General features: G+C 38.6%; 2 protein-coding genes across 5 annotated transcripts; one reads left to right on the top strand and one right to left on the bottom strand.

The window, feature by feature from the left end:
- The first annotated feature begins 268 nt into the window (after nt 1-268).
- scyl1 (SCY1-like, kinase-like 1) lies at nt 269-10815 on the top strand. 3 transcript variants are annotated; one of them, XM_044126976.1, is made up of 19 exons: nt 269-374; nt 495-582; nt 1131-1271; nt 2197-2319; nt 2437-2663; nt 2738-2828; nt 2972-3127; nt 3346-3504; nt 3598-3705; nt 4021-4134; nt 4224-4379; nt 4469-4657; nt 4977-5052; nt 5854-6069; nt 6795-6943; nt 7024-7107; nt 7186-7488; nt 8629-8704; nt 9614-10815. In XM_044126976.1, the coding sequence occupies exons 3-19, from the start codon at nt 1221-1223 to the stop codon at nt 9736-9738; spliced, it is 2403 nt and encodes an 800-aa protein (XP_043982911.1). In that variant the 5' UTR covers nt 269-374; nt 495-582; nt 1131-1220; the 3' UTR covers nt 9739-10815. The 3 variants fall into 3 exon arrangements, with proteins under 3 accessions (XP_043982911.1, XP_043982909.1, XP_043982910.1); XM_044126974.1 differs by having other exon boundaries at nt 366-582; XM_044126975.1 differs by lacking the exon at nt 269-374 and having other exon boundaries at nt 381-582; nt 6801-6943.
- A 1361-nt stretch (nt 10816-12176) lies between these two features.
- On the bottom strand, nt 12177-16910 carry LOC122836962 (phospholipase A and acyltransferase 3-like). Of its 2 annotated transcripts, XM_044126977.1 has the most exons (5): nt 16781-16910; nt 16148-16208; nt 15798-15906; nt 13749-14017; nt 12177-12427 (listed from the first exon to the last, which is right to left on the bottom strand). In XM_044126977.1, exons 2-5 carry the CDS (start codon nt 16160-16162, stop codon nt 12305-12307), a joined length of 516 nt encoding a protein of 171 aa, XP_043982912.1. In that variant the 5' UTR covers nt 16163-16208; nt 16781-16910; the 3' UTR covers nt 12177-12304. The 2 variants fall into 2 exon arrangements, with proteins under 2 accessions (XP_043982912.1, XP_043982913.1); XM_044126978.1 differs by lacking the exons at nt 15798-15906; nt 16148-16208; nt 16781-16910 and adding an exon at nt 14538-14688.
- Between the last annotated feature and the right edge of the window lie 4070 nt (nt 16911-20980).

Genomic DNA, 20980 nt, shown 5'->3' with positions numbered 1-20980 from the left:
GGAAAACTTCTGGCCACTGGAAAACAAGTCTGACTTTAATCTCATGATTCTGTCTTTTTTCTAATAATTCTAAATTTATTCTCTGACAATGCAAAAAGTGAATTCTGATATTAAAGTTAGAATTTTCTCTTTGTTCCAGTGTCCCTAATCATCTTTCGTAGAAATATAGTTGCAAAAATACATGTAAATTAATCTTTTTTTTTTCTTCTTTTTTTTTTTTTTTTTTTTTTTTACGTATTTATAATCATTAATTTGGTTCTTTTGACTTATTCCCCATAGGTCCTGTTTTCGAGAATAGACCTCAACTGAATCCCGGAACTAATATGCAGAAATCAAAGTTCTCGCGGAGTTATTTTTCATCCGTTCCATTTCGGGTTAGTATTAGCCACAGCAGCTAGCCGCCTCTGGCTGCAGTTTGTACAGGTCTGTCGCTGTGTTTCTGTGAGTGTTTGATGAGGTTGAAAAGCGGGGGAAATGTGGTCCTTTTTCGCCAGGGATCCTGTCAAAGACTTCGCTTATGAAATTCTCCCAGAAAGCCCGGAGAAGTCGGGAATATGGACTCTGCATCGGGGGAAGAGAAAGGTAAGTGGTGGCGGCAGATCGTTGCGGATCCTCCGCTAACGGTTAGCGTTAGCTTGTTTATAAATGCCTTTGATTCAGCCAAGCAGGATAAGGTAGAGTTTGACGTCTTGATAAGGACAGTTGGCGTATTCCCAGAAGTTGTTTTGTCGCTTCAGTCCCAGTACAGGTCTATTGTTCTGGTTTTCTCTTCTCTGTCGAAGTGTGTGTAGCTAGCGCTCTGTGTTTACTCTTGCAGAGACACGTACATCTCGCCACGTCACCTTGTTTTATTCAAGTTAATTGCTCATATTTAAAACTGCGGCTGAAGCCATTGTCTTTATCGCATTGAAAAAGGGTCACGTTACAGTGTGGACCCCACTGCCATGATTATTATCACCGAGAGGCTGAAACCATCCTTTATCTGTGCTGATTTTTACCGCAGGGTCAGATGACAGCTGGGCACCAACTTCCTCCTTCTATCAGCCTCAATCATGATCACATTCATTCACTGTCAGCATTTCATCCTTAAGCTGTATAAGTGTCAATTAATGGTTGTCCACTTCTTGCAGACATCAGGAGATCCGGTGTCGGTGTTTGTCTACGAGGTGGCTCAGGGAACAGAGCAGCAGACCCAGCTAGCCAAGGCGGCTTTCAAGAGGATGAAGACCCTGCGCCATCCTAACATTCTGGCATATGTTGATGGACTAGAGGTACGTGATTTATATATCTTTAGACTATGTTTGCCTCAGATGTTCGGCTGTGTAACTTATCCTTTTTATGTGCATGCTTTGTGTTCAGAGAGAGGTAAGTAGTCATTTACTATTTGTCCTGTCATTTTAGAAGCAAGACCCTAGATCCTTCCCTAACAGCGAGTTAGATCTCTTATTTATCACCTACAAAGTTTTAAATAAATGGTGATAAAAGGTATCCTTTTGCTATCAGTGGCTTTATTACACACCCAGAAACAACATAACAACATATAAAAAATTAGATAAGTGTGGAAGAAACTGTCTGCCAATATGTTCCTCTGCCATTATCTAAGTTCAGTGATCCATTTGTTTATCCATCCTTCCATTTATTAATCAATTCTGCTCATCTTTTATCCGTTCATCTATTTCTGCCTTCATCCATTTGCTGACCCACTTCCTAAATCTATATGTCCTATTCCTGTCTTGCCGTCCTTTTGTTCATCCATCTTCTCATCCGTTCTTCCTGTCTGTTTGTTTAACAATCTTCTGATAGCCAACATGCAGATATTTTTGCTGATTTCAAATTTAAATCATAAAGTCCGTGGTAAAATTTGCTTTAAATTCATAGTGAACTCATGTATTGGTATTTGAAAAGAAGCCAGAGTTTAGAGATATATAGAACGTCTGTTTCATAAAGTATATTCTTTGTCCTGTTGTGTTAAATATTTATTCTTCCACTTGACTGTAAATGTATCCATCCATCTGTACATCAATCTTTCCTCCTATTAAACACCTTGTTGTTCTGTATTTAAAACCTGATTACTGTGTAAACATAATTAATATAAAAATATAAAGCCATATAATGTTAAATAACGTAGATCAGTCATTTCATAATTTAAATTTCCCCATCTTTATTCATGCGTTTTTTTAAAATTTATTTTTGCAGACAGATAAGAGCCTATATGTGGTCACTGAGCAGGTGACTCCTCTCTCAGTTCACCTGAAGGTCCAGGCAGAGAAAGGGGGCGCCGGAGAGCTGGAGATCTCCTGGGGCCTCCACCAGATAGTGGTAAGAATCTGACAGGATATGAGATCCTGCTAGGCCAACCTTAGTTTTGCAGAATCATCCATTATGCGCTGAAAGTCGCCTTTCACTTCATTTTATTCCTGTCGTTTTTCGTCTCAGAAAGCTCTGAGTTTTCTGGTCAACGACTGCCATCTGCTCCACAACAACCTGGGTATCTGGGCGGTTTTTGTGGATCGAGCCGGAGAGTGGAAGCTCGGCGCCCTCGACCACTTGGCGCCCGAGCAGGGCGACCCGAGCGGCGTGTCCCTCCCCACGCCGAAGGCTGTTTACCCGGACATGGAGAAGTACGACCCGCCGGAGATGTCCAACAGCAGCGGGGAGAAATGGTGAGGAAAGAGAGGCTTCAAAGATATGTATTATTTAATATTGATATTGATTTGGTTTTATTTTTGTTATCCAGGGCAGGGGAGGTGTGGCGACTGGGATGTTTGATATGGGAGGTTTTTAACGGACCTCTCCCTCGGACATCATCCCTCCGATCTCTGGGAAAAGTAAGTTTGTTTTTAAGCTATTTACAACTCTAACATGGAAGTTAATAAAAGTGATTAATCACATCTTCTATATTGTAAACTCTTTGTCTAATTTTTATTTCTTGTTATTTTTCCTTGTTTGTCTTTTATATTTTTTCCTACAGATTCCCAAGTCGCTGGTGCCCCACTACTGTGAGCTGGTCGGGGCGAATCCCCGGGCTCGACCGAACCCGGCCCGCTTCCTCCAGAACTGCAGGGCTCCCGGAGGTTTCCTCTGCAACAGCTTCGTGGAAAGTAACCTCTTCCTGGAGGAGATCCAGGTCAGTGAATCCAATGTTTCTCTCTGCCAGATTGAAACTGATACTTTTTCTCTTTTACCAGATCTCAGAGATGTATTTGGGTTTGTTTGTTTAGAGAGTTGCGAGCCTTCATAAATGTAAACTGTTCTTCAATTTTTTTTTATTCAAGGTGAATTTCTGGTGGTGATGTTTATTCAGTGATTCCTAAGAATGATGAAAATCCCTCCAATCTGTTCCAGATCAAGGACCCAGCTGAGAAGCAGCAGTTTTTTCAGGACCTGAATGATCATCTAGACTCTTTTCCCGAAGACTTCTGTAAACATAAAGTCCTTCCTCAGCTGCTCACCGCCTTCGAGTTCGGAAACGCGGGCGCCATCATCCTCACGCCGCTCTTTAAGGCAACTTTGAATCTCTCATCAACCTGATTATTTTCACCGTGAGAGAAAGAAAACGCACTTTGAACTTCATTTCTCTCTCGCTCTGCGTTTCAGGTGGGGAAGTTCTTGTCAGCAGAAGAATACCAACAGAAAATCATTCCTGTCATAGTGAAGATGTTTTCCTCCACAGACCGAGCGATGAGGATACGACTTCTACAGCAGGTATTTCACATTCCTGACCACTGAATTAAAATGTGGCATTCAGCTCCAGGCGGCGCCTGATTTAGATTTCAACAGGTGGAGCTGGATTTGTAGCAAAAGACATCTTTTAATTTGTGAATTTGAAAAGGTTTCGATGTTTCGTTAGGAACTCAAAATGAAGTGTATGCTTACTTCTGAACTGCACTGTAAATTTTTAAACATTAAAGGCACACTTATGAGCGACAGAATGCCGTTTAGTGAATAATAACAAACATTATCGCAGGTAAAATGTGATTATTTATGCACTTTGAGTTTTTTTTTCCCTGTGTTTCTCAGATGGAGCAGTTCATTCAGTATCTGAACGAGGCGGCGGTTAACTCCCAGATTTTCCCTCACGTCGTCCACGGCTTCACGGACACCAACCCCGCCATCAGAGAGCAGACGGTTAAGGTGCGAAGTTCACAGAATCGGACGTGGCAGCCGGAGCGACGCCTCCTGCAGACATTAACCTTCCGCGTTTCTCTTCCTGGCGGCTGCAGTCGATGTTGCTGCTGGCGCCCAAACTGAACGAGACCAACCTGAACCAGGAGCTCATGCGTCACTTCGCCCGGCTGCAGGCCAGAGACGAGCAGGGCCCGATCCGCTGCAACACCACCGTGTGCTTGGGCAAAATCGCCTCCTACCTCAACGCCGGGGTAAAACACAAAATGCCCTGGATGTTTTCTTTGTATTTTTAAACTTAAAAACCAAAATGTGACGATCTCAATCGTCCTTCTTGTCGCAGACCCGGCAGAGAATCCTGGTCTCTGCGTTTTCTCGAGCCACTAAAGACCCGTTTCCTGCTTCGCGTTCTGCCGGCGTGCTTGGCTTCGCAGCAACACACAACTACTACAGTGTTTCAGAGATCGCCGCCCGCATCCTGCCCACGCTCTGCGCCGTCACTGTGGATCCTGATAAGGGCGTCAGGGAGCAGGTATGACCGTTGTTTACTGTGTCCGGTCCGAAAGATATTTACTCCTCATTTATCATGTAATCTGCAGCATTTATGGTTTATTTGTTGGAAATGAAGCTCATTTATTTACTGAGCAGCAAAAACAAATGTATGTTTGATATTTCCACTAAGATGCACAATAATATAGTAACAACATGAGTTGTTTCAACCATTTTAATTAGCTGCTCTGACTGCTTGTTTCATCAGTTCCAGCAGTTTTAACCCAGATTAAAAATATTTGAACATATTTTTAATCCAGTCTCTGATCTGATGTGTCAACTCGTCTCTCTGTTTCTGTCAGGCGTTCAAAGCCATCAAGAGCTTCCTCACCAAGCTGGAGACGGTTTCTGAAGATCCAAACAAGCTGGCTGAGATCGGTATGTAACAAACTGCTCTGACCTGCACAGTCACTTCTGTCACATCCGCCGTGCAAAAGTCTTGAGTCAAACTTCACCCTTTCACTTTACTGAGAAGAAGCCAGACAAGGTCTCTTTTGTTACTGAGGTCTTTCAAAGGTTTGTTTTAAAGAAATGATCTAAATGTGTCTGTAATGACTCGATAATCTAAGGACAATGTGTTAGATGTTTTATGTTTAAGATGGGAAGCATTGCAGCTGATTCAACCTTTGAACTGGTAATACTTTAAATGCAGCTTTGATTCAGCCAAACTGATTTGGAAACATGTTTTTCTTTTGCTTGATTTTGTTATTTTTAGAATTATTTCATGACATGAATTATTTTTATTTTGATCCATCTAATTTGACAATTGATAGTTACTTAATACTTTTCTACCCTTGTAATTTCTTGTGCGGCTACATTTTACTCTTACTTGTGTAAAAATCGATTTAATGGATGTTCAGGTTCACATGTTGAGAAAACATACCTGCGTTTACTATAAAGGTCTTTTTTGACTTATTTTTATTTTTAAGGTTTTTGAGAGGTTGATGTTGCAGTTGAACTTACTTTAGGGTTTTGATAGTTTCAGTATTCAGTTTTTAAAAGTGTGTTAGTCTGACTTAGACTAGCTTTAAAGGATGTGGAAGAGGTCCTGTTTACCATTTTCAGACTGGTTAGTGAGGAAGTAATAATAAGGTAAATATAATAATGTATCTGTTGATCAAAAAGTGTAAAGGGGGGGAAAAAAAAGCCTCTCTGATTTCTGGGTTGTCGTTCTTGTAGAGAAGGATGTGGGATCGAGCGCTCAGCCTGCAGGAGCTTCGTCCAGCTGGGCCGGCTGGGCCGTGACCGGCGTCTCCTCGCTCACCTCCAAGCTGATCCGCAACAACCCAGGAGCCGAGGGCAGCGCCGCAGCCGAGGGCAGCGGGCCGTCCAGCGGGCCGTCCAGCGGAACCAGCCCCACCAGCGCCACTGATGGAGCATCAGCCTTAAGCAAAGGTACAGCTTTTTTTATTATTATTATTATTAGAATAAACTGAGAATGAACCGCGTTAGATTGTAATAAAGCTCTTCTATGCACAGGGTTCTGATTGAAATCCTTCAAGATTATTGAATTTTAATGAGTTGTATTCAGTCCAATCCAGTTTTATTTGTAAATCACTTTTAAGAAAAACAAGGGGACCAAAGTTCTGGTGAGACAAGTAAAAACATAAAAGAGAATAAAATGCAACAAATGTATTAAAAAGACATAAAACAGCTAAGCAATTACAAATTAAGGAAGAATCAAATAAATGTTCAACATTTCAAAGTGTTTGAGTTCTGTCTAAAGTCCTTGTCAGTGTTTGATATTCAAACTGCAGAGTTTTGTTCCTGCGTTTGTAAAGCATTATTTGCAGTTGAAACCAGATATGTATATTATTATCTATATCATGTACAGATAATCAAAAGGCACATATACATTTAGTTTCTCCCCGTTTGAAGTCCAATCAGACCTAATTTCTCTTGTTGTAGGTTAGTTAGAATTACCAGAATTATTTCTATGTTCTACTGCCAGAAAACCTGGCAAGAACATTTCTTTTAGATTTTTTTGTAACTTTCTCGGATCAGTCAGATGATCAAAACATAAAATGTTGTTATATTTCAGATTAGCTTGTCCCTGCTGTATGACAGCATGTTATTAATAAACCTTCTATCCTGATGATAATAATCATTTCTATTCTCAGATGCAGAAGATAAAACCCAACAGTCCTCCTTGTCTCACCGCGGAGCGTCTGATCGGACCAACCAGTCGCCGACGCCTGGAGCAACAGACAACGATGAAGAGCAAATCGGGGACCGCTGCGACGATGAAGAGGACTGGGGCAGCTTAGAGGTGCATTTATTACTTCTGACGGTGCGTTGTCACGGAGCCCTACGTTTTGAGTTTGTGAATCACTTAGTCTTTTTCTCCAGGAACCGGAAAAAGCTCAGACTGATGACTGGAACACCGACTGGTCTGGAGCTGCATCAGCCAAAAAGAAAGCCACTGATAGAGGAGTACGAACCATTTATCCTGAGGACTGTTTCCACGGTAACGATGGTGCTTGTATTAAAGCATTTTCTTTCGATACGTAGGCTGGACGATCGTCCGCCTCCATGGCGATGAAAAAGCAAAGCTCTGACTGGAGCAGCTCCGGCTGGGACGCCGACGACAGCTGGTCCAACGAGAAGGAAGGCCAGGGTCAGAGTTCAGCGGGCGAGGAGGGCTGGGGCAACGACTGGGGGGAGGAGGAGACGGACGTGACGTCAGGCAACCTGCCGCTGCCTGATGGCGTCCGGCTCGCCAGCGAGTACAACTGGGACAGCAGCTCCGGGAACGGCGCCACGCAGAACGACCTGTTCGCCAGCGTGTCTCAGAGAAACACGGCTGCTGCCACGGTGAGTCCCAACAGGGAAAAAAACAGGAGACGCAGGAAGATTGAACGTGTCTTGGATGTTTTTCAGCTTCAACACTGATGGTTTATATTTTTCTTCTTTCATTTGGTTCTAAAAACAGCCCGAGTGCTTAAGAAAACCTCATAAGCTGATATTTTTTTGAAAATGAGCCGTTTGAATCACAATCAAAGGGAACTGTTTTGTTACCTAGCAACCCCAGGAAAGCCCAGCCCCGTTGCCCAGCAACACCAGCAGAGTTCCAGCATGTTTAGTCAACTGATTTTAATATCTAACCTGCTAAACTTGATTTGGCTGTAGCAGCTTTTCTCTCAGAGCTCATTTTCAACGTTTCTATTTTTATTTTAAAACTTCCTTTTGATTAATACACATTTGTCATACATTAAGCAGTCATGCTACTTTCCGTTTTTATAGATTTTTATTGGATATTGCCAGTTCACTATTCAAATATTACCTCGTTGTTAAGCTCATTGTTACAAATACGGTATTAAACATGCAGTAGCTCATTTAAATTGTAAACCCGGCTACATAATTACTATGTTATTGAGCGCGCCTGTATATAAACTGTACGACTAAATGAAAAAGAAAAGAAGTTGCACATTCATTGGGCTCATTTATGAATGTTTATGTCCATGTTGTAACATGAGATATTTAGACATAAATACCGTAATGCTGACATAAACAGTACAGTAGACCAGGAAATGTCATTGGTTGCTGTTTTCACCTTCCCAATGACACAAAAACCACCAAAGTCTTCAGTGTTGAAATTGAACAGCCACACACTAGAACTAATCAATTTTATAAATTAGTAATTGAAAGGTTTTTCTAAATATGATGAAAGCAAATATTAAAAAAATACAATGAAACTTGTTCACGAATTAAACTAGAACAATACCAATAAGGTGAAAATGATTGATTTGTGTCTGCTTCTTGTTGCTCTGCGTTTTCTACAAAGGCAAGAAAGCATGTTTAAAAATAATGCAGTTTAATCTATAATGACTGCTTTAAGTAAAGTTTGCTTTTACTTAAAGTGCTCAACTAAGAATAATTTTGGCTGAATAATTTAAACCCCCGGCTCAGTGGAGTTCTCACTGGGTGATGATTTGTTTTGTCTCACGCCGACAGACTGGAGCCGGCTGGAGCTCAGAGACGACCGGAGACTGGGGCACCGAGAGCTGGGAGTCGGTCGAAGGAGGCCAGAGTGAGTCCTTCACCTCAAATCTCATCTTGTGTTTTTACTCAACATGTCCTCAAAATATTCTGTTCTTACTTTTTTTTTTTGTGTGATCCAGGATGTTTTGCTTCTGCAAGTTAACTCTTTGGTTCCTCAGCCTCAGATCTAGAGTCACATTTAAAAGAAATATACATTTTCAGAAGGGTTTCTTAACATTTCAGGTTATCAAGAAGAATTTAGATCTTTTTTTTACTCTGTTGTCTGATTAAGTCAGAAATCTGAGCTTGGTTTTGTGGAACAAGGTAAAAATATTTCAAGATTTTTTTTTGCAGGCAACTCATTTCAGGTTCTTAAGGTTTAAGATAAAAGCATCTCTGTTTAATCCTGGCAGTAATAAAATATATCTTGTAAAACAAACCTTGAACACTTTCACATTTTTGTCACATTGCCACAAGATATAACACATTATACTGAGACGTTATGTGATAGACCAAAATAAAGTAGATCATAATTGTGAAGGTAAATGATGCATGACACAATTTTCAGCGTGTTTTAGGAATAAAAAGCTGAAAAATGTTGCTTTTTTTTGTTTTTAGAACCAACAAAAATGGCTCAGAAATACTGCCCAAAAATAATGCAATAGTTTTTTTGGTGATTTTTAAGAGCAACTTACAACCTCTATTGGATCCATATTTCAGATCATTTTGTGCCAATGTTACAGTAAAACTATTTCCAAGGGAGATCTTTAAATAAACATTAGTGTGATTGCTAATGAAGTCATCATCTTATTCTGCTTCTTATACATCTGTAATCGATTATAATTAAAAACACAGATTAAATGTCTAATAGATCCGAGTCATAATTTCCCACTTTGACTTCATATTAAATGGACAGAACTGGAAGCGTTCGTATAAACGTCTGCTTTTCGTCGCCCAGATCTCAGCAAGGTGGAGCTGTCGAAGAAGAAACGAGAGGAAAGGAGGAAAGAGTTGGAGGCCAAGCGGGCGGAACGGAAAGCTGCTAAAGGTCCTCTGAAACTCGGAGCACGCAAGCTGGACTGATTCTGGTCGAACAGGAGGGCTGGGACACGGAGTCCAGCAGTGGACAGAGTTTCTACTAGCAGCCAGTAAAGAAAACTGAACAGTTCCTTTAACAAAGAAGACTTGGATGCTGGAACAAAGGAGGATTTTCTGTCTTTTCTCTTTAAAAGACTGATGGGAGTTAAGGTAAAGACGGAAATGTGATGGGAAATCCAAAGAGACTTAAAGCAGGATGCATTAGCAAAATGAATCATTGAGTTGCTGTTGTACAGTAAATGTATATACCCTGTGCATCATGTGTTAAATTACTTCTTTTTTTTTTAAGAGAGAGATACGTATAACATACAGAACGTCCTGTAAGGTTTCACTGATTGTCTTTCAGTGCGTTCTGTAGTCACACACATGGATATGACTGTTTTTAGTTCATCTGTTCCAGATTTTAGACTGAAAATCAGACCATGCATGCACCTGTGGCCTAACAACAATCTCCATTGCAACAGATTACATTCGTGTCTTCACTTTGCACATATAGCACTGTATTTACTCTGTGAGAGCGGGCACAGCTGACTGGCTGCAGGCATGTCAGTGAAGCCTTTTTTTGGAGCGATAATGAATCAGCGTGAGCAAATACAAAAGCAGAAAGATGTTAATTTATAGTAGAAACTGTTTACATTTTTCCCCGTCTAATGGAGGATTTAAGATTCCAGCAGGGGTCGCTGCAGACACAAAAGGAAAGTTGCGTCTGTAGTAGTTTGGTCAGGATGAAATGTACATGTTGTACTGCTGTGCCTTTTTATTTGGCTGCAGATCTACTCTAATAATAAACTCCCAAAACCGAAATCTTCACCATCAAACACTTTGGCTCCTCAACTTCTGAACTTTAGCGCACTCTGTTTTTCACTCGTACTTTCATTGTAGCCTTTTATCTTCCGTTTCTGTCACGGTTTGTACTGATTACAAATCCTTGAAGCCAGGGACAGAGTCAGTTGCAAGACGCTAATCTGTAAGAAGCGGTGTGGTTTTGGTCTGAAGAGGGTCGCCGGTCAAGTCATGGTGCATGTGTGCTATTCCAAAATAAAAACAAATACTCAAAAATTATACTTCTGTGCAATTTGGTTTATGTATTTTTATTTTTTTTTCTTACAGAGTCAGACTTTGCTTTAATTTGTCAATGTGGTTTTAGTGTTTTGTCGAACTGAACAGTTCACTGACTTACAGTACAGTGGAAAAGTAACAGTTTTGTGAAGAAGAATCAAAGTCAGTTTTTAAAATTCTTTATGAATAAATATCTGAAAAGTGTGGTGTGCACTTGCACTTAACCACCCTTAGTGAATATATTGTACAACAACCATTTACACATACCAATCTTTTGGTTTATAATTCCAGGAGTGACAATCCCACAGAATGATATGACCACCATCATGTTTCAGCATGGAGAAACATGATCCATGAAGATTTCCTGTGGCTTGTCAATGAGATGACTGACATGCCACAGGAAATAATATGCTCACTAGATCTGCGTCTAAGTAAATTATCTGTGAAGCCTAAAGATGGGTTAAAAACAAACTATACAGTTTTGCCTTAGGATTAGAAAATACCAGAAACATTATGGAAATTTACTTGGTTGCAGAAAAAAATAACTGCACTTGTGGCAAAACTTGATCAAGACAAACTGTAAACTTTTCCATTACAGTGTCATTTAAAAATCCAACTAAATGATACATTAGTCATACTGTAAAAAAAAAAAAAGGCTTTTTTAATAGAAGATAAGCAAAGTTGTATTTAAAACATCTGTGTGTTTCTATGGTGCCATCTTTATTTCTTGATGGATATTAATGATCTTAAAAATCAACCTCTTAATACAATAGATTATGATTTATTTACACTGTGAAATTTCTTCAGGGTTATAAAATGTTTGTAAAGTGACTTTCAGGGCTGCGTAGAGTTTTTAAACACTTTCAAACAAAACCTGACAGGATATCTTTTCCTTTATTTTTCCCCAGTAACACTTATTGACAAAAAAAAAATCGGATACAAACATTCGCACGTTTTTGTTTATTAACACACAAGTACATGCCTGAAGGACAAAAAATAAAACATTTCTATGAAGAATTAGAAGTTATTTTCATTTCAAAATCATTCTAAATACATGTGCTTATTACTTCATGGGGCATTTTTAGCAGTAAAATTTTCCCTCTTGATTTTCAAATTGTTACAATTTGATTTCAGTCAGGTAAATGTCTTTTGTGTTTACAAAAAAGTTAATTCATTGTTCAAAATATTGTCCTATGAAGTTCATATATTAAATATTTAACCATTTTTTTCAGCACCTATTCAAGTAAAAATACTAATTGTTGATTTTGTGCTTTCTGTAGAAATTTTCGGCCCTGAAATAGAGAGAAATTATTAAAACATAAATCTTAAAAATCAGCTGATGGATTATTAAAGACGAGTTGGAAGTCAGCCAGTTCCATTTAATACCAGATAAGTTAGGCAGTGTTATCTGTGATCAGTAATGGCAAGTGGCCCTTAGGCTTCGCTGGTGATGAGTTATTTAAAGCTCATGAACGCACCGCTGTGGTTTCAGTCACTGGGTCTCCTTCTTTTCCTTTCTGCTGCCTCCAAACAGAGCGCCGGCCAGAGCGAAAACACCAAGACCCACGAATGCAGCCGCACCAGCCATCACTGCAACTTCACCTGCCTTCTGCACCTGCAGCGGAGGAAAAATCAACTTTAGTTACTTTAAAAATAAAAAGCTGAATTTAGACTAAAACAGCTACTCAATCCACAGAGAGATTGGTTTATTCATATCTTGTTAAGACTACCTTTTGAATTTTTTATTTAACCACAGTCTATTTTAGTTTTCATTTTGTTCTTGCTACTGTCTCCATTCTGCTTTGGTGCTCCTGATGTTTTAGATTAGAAATGTGTAACAGTGGTTGAAGTAGATATGCTTTAAAGGTTAAAATATGTAACAAGTCTTCCCCAGTGCACCACATATCTACAATACAATAAATAAAAGGTACAATTAGAGCCTAAATGATCTGCAAACCAAACTGAGAAGTTTGTTAGACTTACATAGAGAGGCTCTTATCAGCAGTGTCCAGTTGTATGCAGTTCAGCTCCACCTAAGTTAAAGTTATCGCAATCTTTTTGCCTCTAGAAAGCAAAGCTTCCTGTTAGTTTTCCAAAAGGAGAAGTAATTTTAATATGTAACCGTATAAGGGTAGTAATCATAATAAATTTGCTGTTAGTTCAAATTTTTCTGAACTCTACTTGAACTCATATTCTAGCTGCAGACTATGTAGTTTGTAGTTTTGCTTTGAGGGGCTGTTGTGTTATGCATTAAGGTCAGAGTTCAGTGATCCTGAAGTATTGTCAACATTCTTCACAATATTAAAGGTTATGCAGAATTCACATTTCGGACATTTTTGAATTTATATTCGGGTCTCAGCTGCTTCTGAAAACAAACCAAGCTCTTAAAAAAACAACAAGAAAACCAAATAAGCACCCAGATGGTTTTTGGAAACAAGTTAAGATTTTTTGGTGTCTGGAAATTGAGCAGAAACAAAAACCTCCCAATTGTTTAGCGACAATCATAAGGCCTTGCACCATTACCTAGCAACCCAAACCCTCACCTAGTAACCCCAATCTGAGGTCCAGCACATTTGGTCAGCTGCTGTATAATGGCTGCAGGAAAAGACAAGTGTTTTGTTGCCTTATTATCCAGAAACCACTTGCTGAATTCTTGTTGTGCAGGAGGCTCTTCTTCTGCTTTTCACAGATGTACAATTATATAATTGTGACATTTGAGTGGCGAAGAAAAGCTTATTTGGATTTAAAGTGACAAGATGCCCTAAAAAAAAATCTCAATGTGAAAGGATCTCAGAGTAGACAGAACTGACCAGAATAAAATCTCCTGAGCGATTTTGTGCAGAAAACATCATGAACATATTTTGTATAGCACATAGACCTATCCTAACCTGTTCCAATATGTATGTGATCTTTTACATAAAACCTGAGTTGCCTACCTGCCGGGATTCTGCCTTCCCGTAGCGCAGCTCGTTGACGAAGTGTTCGCAGTTTCCCCTGAAGATGCAGTACGGCAGCTCCTGACCAACCATAGCACAGGCCTCACGAACAATAACAGGAGGCGGGCGAGGCTTGTACTTTTCATCCAGACTGTTGTGTATCAGCCACTTGTCTGTTCCCACCACGTCCCAGAGCTCCTCCTTCTTGACGATGGCCTTCTCTGCCAGGACGGACATTATGCTGCTGGAGCCTGCAGCAGGAACTTCCGCTGATAAAACACAAACAGGAAAATATCACAAGGGCACTCTGGTCTTGGTTTTAAACTGTGGTAAGCTTACTATTGTTGTACTGTCTCTCGTGATACAAAAACAGATACATTTTGGCACTATTTGCAAAGTAAATCCATGTGTTTTTGCTGTTGTGTAGAGGATTAAAAATGGACTTGGATGAAGTTGCTAGAAGCTACCTATTCAATTTACTGCTTCTTTACAATGCACATTAAGTCAAGTTAATTCAGACAGAAATATATAATTAAATCAACTGATGGATTCAGTCAAAGTTATACGATCAAATGCAATTTGCTGTGCAAAGTGGTAAAAGTCCTCTAGGAAAATTGAGGTGATTAAATCAAGTTATTGACTTTGCAGCACTCCTTCCTCCTGGGGAAGCATGTGGCGACAATGGACAGTAACTGTCATGTTGTTGGTAGGTTTCAGTGGACCCATATATAAAGACAGGCAGAGACATGAAATGATCAATTGAGAAAAAGGATAAATACAAAAACTTACAACAAGCCAGGAGAACAGAAAAGGCAGGAGGCAGGTGCAATGAGAGCATGATGGGAGGTAACAGGAGGAACCAGCAAGGAGTGAGAGGAAAAGAGATTTATAAATACTGGGAGACTGAATACTGGAGCAAAGCACCTGGGCTGATTAGCTAATCAACTGTAGGTGTGAGAGGAAAGAGAAGAAGGCAGACTGTGAAGAAAGAGAGAGAAAATGGTACAGGAGCTGAAGAAGTACGGAAGAGAATTGGGGCCACTGAAAAAAAAAAGAATTCTGACTTTAATCTCAGAATTCTGTTTTTTTTTTTCTTTGGTGCCCCTAATCCTCTTCCGTAAAGAAGAGTACACAAACAGAGGAACAAGGAAAATTATCTAACACTAACAAATAACTAGACAAAAGGAACGTAACAAAACTAAAGCAACCGAGAAAGAACTGAACCAAAGGAAAACAGAAACAGGCTGATCAAATCAAAAATAAAACGGTAACAAATCAGAAACAACTCAAACAACACAAGACAGTAACATCTTTTTTGTAACCAGAAAGTGTTCAAATGTGTTCAAATTACTTAAATTTGTCAGTGATATCAACCCAAACTTAGCCATGTTTCAGATCCCACTGGGATTTTCTCATTGTTCTTCTCAGCAATCAGGCTAACCGCTAGTAGCCACAGAAGCTAACAAGGTAAATCTCTGCAATTTGTTCTTTAAATACTTTAGCAATGTGCTCTCTACAGTAGGTTTTATAGTACTTCTGGTATAAATCAACAGAGGTGTTTCCAATACAGTTTCCTTTATATTTGTTGTCACTAAGTTGTATGTACAAGTTAGCCATACTGGATTTTGAAGTTGGTGTTAGTGAGAAAACTTTAGCTTTCCTACTGTAAATTGTCACTTCCACTGATATTTTGATTAAATTTCAAATTTTACATTTCAACTTTTAGGAACAAATAGAAGAGCGCTGAAGAATAAGACCAATTGTCTGTATTATTTTCTGTTTCTGTTGACTTGACACAACAAACCAAGAAAAGCCTGAGTTTGTTCTAAAATATCTGCACAGAAAGTGTAAAACTCTGAGAATCTCTGTTTATGTTCAAACACAGCTGTCTTTAAAGCTGACAGTACATTTATTTCAGATGTAAAAACTTATACGAAACTCTACTGTAGTCTGAAAAAGCACACACCCACTGAAGTTGTGGGCTGTCTTGAGCTGCTTTTTTCCTCCAATCTGGCATTTGGACACCAGTTCTGTGTGTGTTTGACTCACAAGGTGGTGCCAAGTGAACGACAAAGCCCTCGCCAACATAGACAGCCCAGTGCTGGTATGAGCCACGGTAGATTTCTATCAGGTCTCCTGGCTCTGGTTTCTCATCATACTGGGATTAGAAGACAGACAGAAACAAGTTGAGCATTGCAACAGATTTTGTGCACAACATTTGACCTCTTTTCACTGTAAAACAAGAGACGGCTGTAACAAACTAGATTTTTAGATTCAACTACATATATTATACCTGGTTTTTCTACTATTCACAACAATATAATGGTAGACTGTACTTTACATGTTTTCTAGGGTGGGGTCACACATAATAAGCTTCTATTTAAATGTAGCCTCCTCACCAGTGTTGGAGCCATGTCAGGACGTTTTGGCTTGAAATGCTTTCACTTTCTGATTTAACACCTGCAGAGACAAAATAAGCTTTAACACAAACTCTTACAGCAGCTCAAAGCAAAAGATTGATTCTAATTGTTAAAACCATCCTATCAAAAGCATGAGCATCAGTGACTTACTTGTAAAAGAATAGAAATAGAAAATAGAAAAACATTTAATTAGTGTTATTAATAACAACACGCTAATTTGCTCAGAGCAGACTTCTTTGGAATATTACATATTTACTACTAACAATCTGATGCAAATACAGATGTATTTTATTTATTTTATAATAGAATAGAATACAACAGTGACATTATGAACAGCGATGTAGCAATAAATACGTTATTTAGCGCGTTATTAACGTATAACGTCCCGGTTTTAACGACTTACCCAACAAAATGAGTCGTAGCAGCACAAAATACCAATCTTTGAACGCGAATTGGCCTGAACTGGACTGTGTTTACATCATCCTAGCCTCCGCGAACCGCGGCGCTGATCCCAGATCAGCTCTGAAACGCCGCAGCCCCACACCAACGGAACACAGTTACCAGAACAGCCCGGTTCCGACCCATTTTAAAAGGTTATAATGTTGTCCTTACCTGAGGTGACGGGCTCGGGTTGTTCTGTGAAGCGCCAGGCGCCACCAGTGTCGCCGAAATTAAAGCTCAGCTGCCGGGGGATCAGCTGTCCGCTCCTGACACGTGACCCCAACGGTAAAAAAAAAATAAAAACAATGACAGAGCGAGCAAACGTCACGATGGACTCACGTTTCTTCATTTTATTGGATGCGGAGATTCTTAAATGTTGCTTATTAACTTTCAAATGATGATGACTGTTTCTATTACGGTTTTATAACAATTCAGTTTTTATAAAAACGGAGGAATGAATGAATGAATGAATAAATAAATAAATAAATAAATAAATAAATAAATAAATAAATAAATAAATAAATAAATAAATAAATAAATGCAGCACCTTTAAAATCTTTCATACTTTTAGATTTTATTCCCTTTTTAAAAAAAAAAATAAAAAAAAAAATCACGTTTCAGACTTTATAAATGTATTTTGTAGGTAATTTATGGCGTAAACCAACACAAAGAAGTGCGTCAAGCTTGTCAAGAAATGTCTGAAAAGTGTGGCGGGCTTTTTGTATTAAGGACTCCTGCGTCATTTCTTTATAGAGCCACATTTCACTGTAATTACAGCTTCAAAGACTTTTAAGGAGTGTCCCTACCAGCTGGGTACACTAAAGCTTTGGCTATTGTTCTTTGCAAAATGATTCAAGTTCAGAAAAACTTGACAGGATAGTGACTGTAAGCACCAAATATCAAGTATTGACAGATTTCTCAACTCCAATCTCAAGCTCTGTGCAGCTTCTTATATTTAATTTCCATTTGGGATCCGTTTAGTGTTTTTGAATTTGAATTAATAGCTTTTGTTCACAGATTACCCGGTACATGGCTCCATCTATCTTGGTTTCACATTGTTTCACATTTCCTTGTATTTCCCAGACATGACTTCAGGCAAATTAACTGAGACTTCTATCAGGTTTCTTCTTGGCACTTTTCTGCAGAAGCCAAATGTGTAGAATGCGTTAAATAGTTTCTCTGTCAACAAACTCATATCTGAGGTATGTCAGCAGCTGTACCATATACTATTTGTAGTTTTGTGGTATGTTTAAAGCTTGGAATATTGTTTTAAAACTTAACTCTGTTTTAAACTGAGAGTTATTATTCACTAAATGTTTTGGGTTTCACTCTCAACAATATAAACAAGCTCGTTTGTCGATTTTTATAATTGTTCTGTTTATGCCTTTTCTTTCCATTTGTCCAGTATAAATTAATAAATGAATGCATTTTAATAATTTTGTTGACATGAATTTAGAAATTGTCTTATGTTTCAATCAGCGTTCTTACATATAAACATATTTTGCCTCCTGTCATAGTTTTAAATTGAAATCAACATTAATAAAAATATCTTTCAGCTTTATGAAAAGTTCTGGTTTTTTAATTACATTAGTCAGAAGTGCAAAATAAAAGGTTGTGTGTGTACATTATATTGTTTTCATATTATATTGTAATATAATTACTAATCTTCATGGGTGATTTGAAACACACAGAAAGATTGTATCTAGTGACTTGGAGAATAAAATTTTATCATCTGTCTGCTAAAATTTAGTTTGAGACTAAAAAGAGAAGAAAGTTGTTGCAGTAGACCTTCACTGTATATTAATAAGCAAACAGTGTGCTAAGCTTGATTGACCAGAGCTAATCAAGATGGGTCAAACCTTCATTTATCAATCATTTAGTCAAAGTTGCACATATGGGAAAGATGGTGATCTGGGTTTTACACAAATAAATATTCATTTTAAATGAACAGACTCAAGTTGTATTGATCAGTTGACTCTGATCAATGCATTCAAATGAAGTATTGTCTTTCTTTAGACATTACTGTAGGTACTGATGTCTGGCCTGAGTAAATGTCCAGCTTGGTGAGAGGACTCTGCCCTCTGTCCTCACTCATGACATTTCATCACACATTTCACATGTGATGAAATGCTGGGATTCTAAGAAAGAAAATATTGATTTTTGGACTGTGCTGGTTAGATTTCTTTTAGTTTCTTTAAGTATCTAGATTTATAAAGTTGTCATACATCGAAAGATGACCGGTCACCAGAGCGCCACATGCCTGACGGATACAATCATATGCCGTTAAACTCATGAGGAACCATGAAGAAACCTCGGTTTTGTGGGTGAGAACCACAACACTGCACGCTCAGTCAGACAGCTGCAAAACTCACACCTGCTGAGAGTCGTGACTGTCACAATTTAAAATCTTTCTACTTGATGAACTGTCGTGGAGAAAAACTATTTCCAAGCACTGTCAGGTGAAATCACTCAATCAGGCTTATTCATATATTGCGCACAATGCAGAGAGCTTGTAGGATAATCAATAATGAAGCAGGTCTGGATGAAAAGCTCTGCCAGGCAGAGACAACACATGAGTTTTATACAAAGGGATAAGAGACCCAAAGCATGGGAAACAGATTGGTTCCCATGCAGCTGTGAAACACAACCGCCAACCTTATACATGTAACCCAAATAGTTTTAACTTGGTGGGACTATACAGGCACTTAGAATAAACATATAGCAATATAGCAACATCATACACCTGTTCACAATTTTGAAACAATTGTTTGGATTTTAAAGTGAATAAAAAACTGATCTGATATCTCTACTTTTTTTTTTTTTTTTTTTACCACATATTGCTGTAGGTGAAGTCAACTCTGTGGTCAAATGTAATCCCAGCATATTCATCTAAGGAGATGGGTAGTAACTAATTACATTTACTTGAGTAACTTTTTGGAAGACATGTACTTTTATGAGTAGTCTTACCAGATCATACTTTATACTTTAACCTGAGTAATATTATTATGAGTTATCACTACTCTTAGTTAGGAAAAATGTTTTAATACTCTATTCACTGTGAGTAACTTCACTGAATAAAGAACAAACATGTTTCAACCAAAAACACAAGACACAGAGACAAACCAGCAGTTTATGCTCAAGTGAAACCTCTTGTTCGCACACAAGCTTTCCTGTTTTTATATTATTTTCCAACTCTGAAGCCTGTCATGACATTTTTAGATGTGTGTGCGGCTGTTTCTTCTAATTTAATTTGTCATAATAGTAAAATATCAGACTGCGACAGACTGGCGGCCTGTCCAGGGTGAACCCTGCCTCTCGCCTGGAACGTAGCTGGAGATAGGCACCAGCAACCCTCCATTTTTTTTCCACTCTTACTTGAGTGATGTCTTGGAGATGTATTTTTAAATATACCCGAGTAGTACTATATTGAGGTATTGCTGCTATACTTGAGTAAAACATTTGGTTACTCTAGCCACCTATGTTCATCCATCCATTCATTTTCTTCCACCTATGGAAGATTTGGCCACAGGAAGGAAACCCAGACATCTCTCTTGTCTGCAACACTATCTGGCTCCTTGTGAGTTTTTCCAGCATAAGAAATAGTCCTCCACAGAGGAAGTGGTCTGTTCTCGGCCCTCTTCCTCGCAGATGAATGCATTCAGGAAGCATCTTTATCAGTTCAATTTTCACCCCACCCTCTATTTCCCCATACAGAGTATCACTTCTGCAGAGGTTACTGATCTTATCTGAAATTAAAAACTTGTCTTAAAAATGCTTTGTAAAATCACTGGTGAAAAGGGATGAAATAAGAAAAGAAAGTTAAAATAATCATGGACAATAAATGCTTAAACCAACACATTAACAACTCACATGTCACCCAGAGGAAAGTTTCTTTGGAATAAACATTAATATAAATTGGAGGAAGGAATGGATGATTTAAAAGGTTACATAAGTTCAAAATGTTGCACAAAATTACCCTCATATCTCATAACAATAAACTTGGATTAATTTGGTTTAAGGATTTGGATGAAAATTGTAGATTTTACTAATTTAGAGACTGTAACACATTTATTAGACTGTCGTCTCTTCTGGGTTTTGGGCAGGCATGGGGAAAATAGTCAAAGATAAAATTAAACACTATCAAAACCGTAACTATAAATGTTATAGTCAAGTTTGTTCTTTATAATTGGGAACTTCAATATGAGGTCAAATCCTCCATATTTATCCCAAACTTCTACGTTTTCTCAATAGACTTCCATTCATATGTAAATACTTTAACTACAAATAAGAAAGCAGAAGTCACATAGCCGCATGTTCAAAGTTCATATTTTATCGACCCTGAGTGACAAGAATCACAATGTGGCTTAGCCA

The sequence above is a fragment of the Gambusia affinis genome, linkage group LG09 (genome assembly GCF_019740435.1).
Source record: "Gambusia affinis linkage group LG09, SWU_Gaff_1.0, whole genome shotgun sequence".
Classification (NCBI taxonomy): Eukaryota; Metazoa; Chordata; class Actinopteri; order Cyprinodontiformes; family Poeciliidae; genus Gambusia; species Gambusia affinis.
This window is presented reverse-complemented; position numbering and strand designations above follow the sequence as displayed.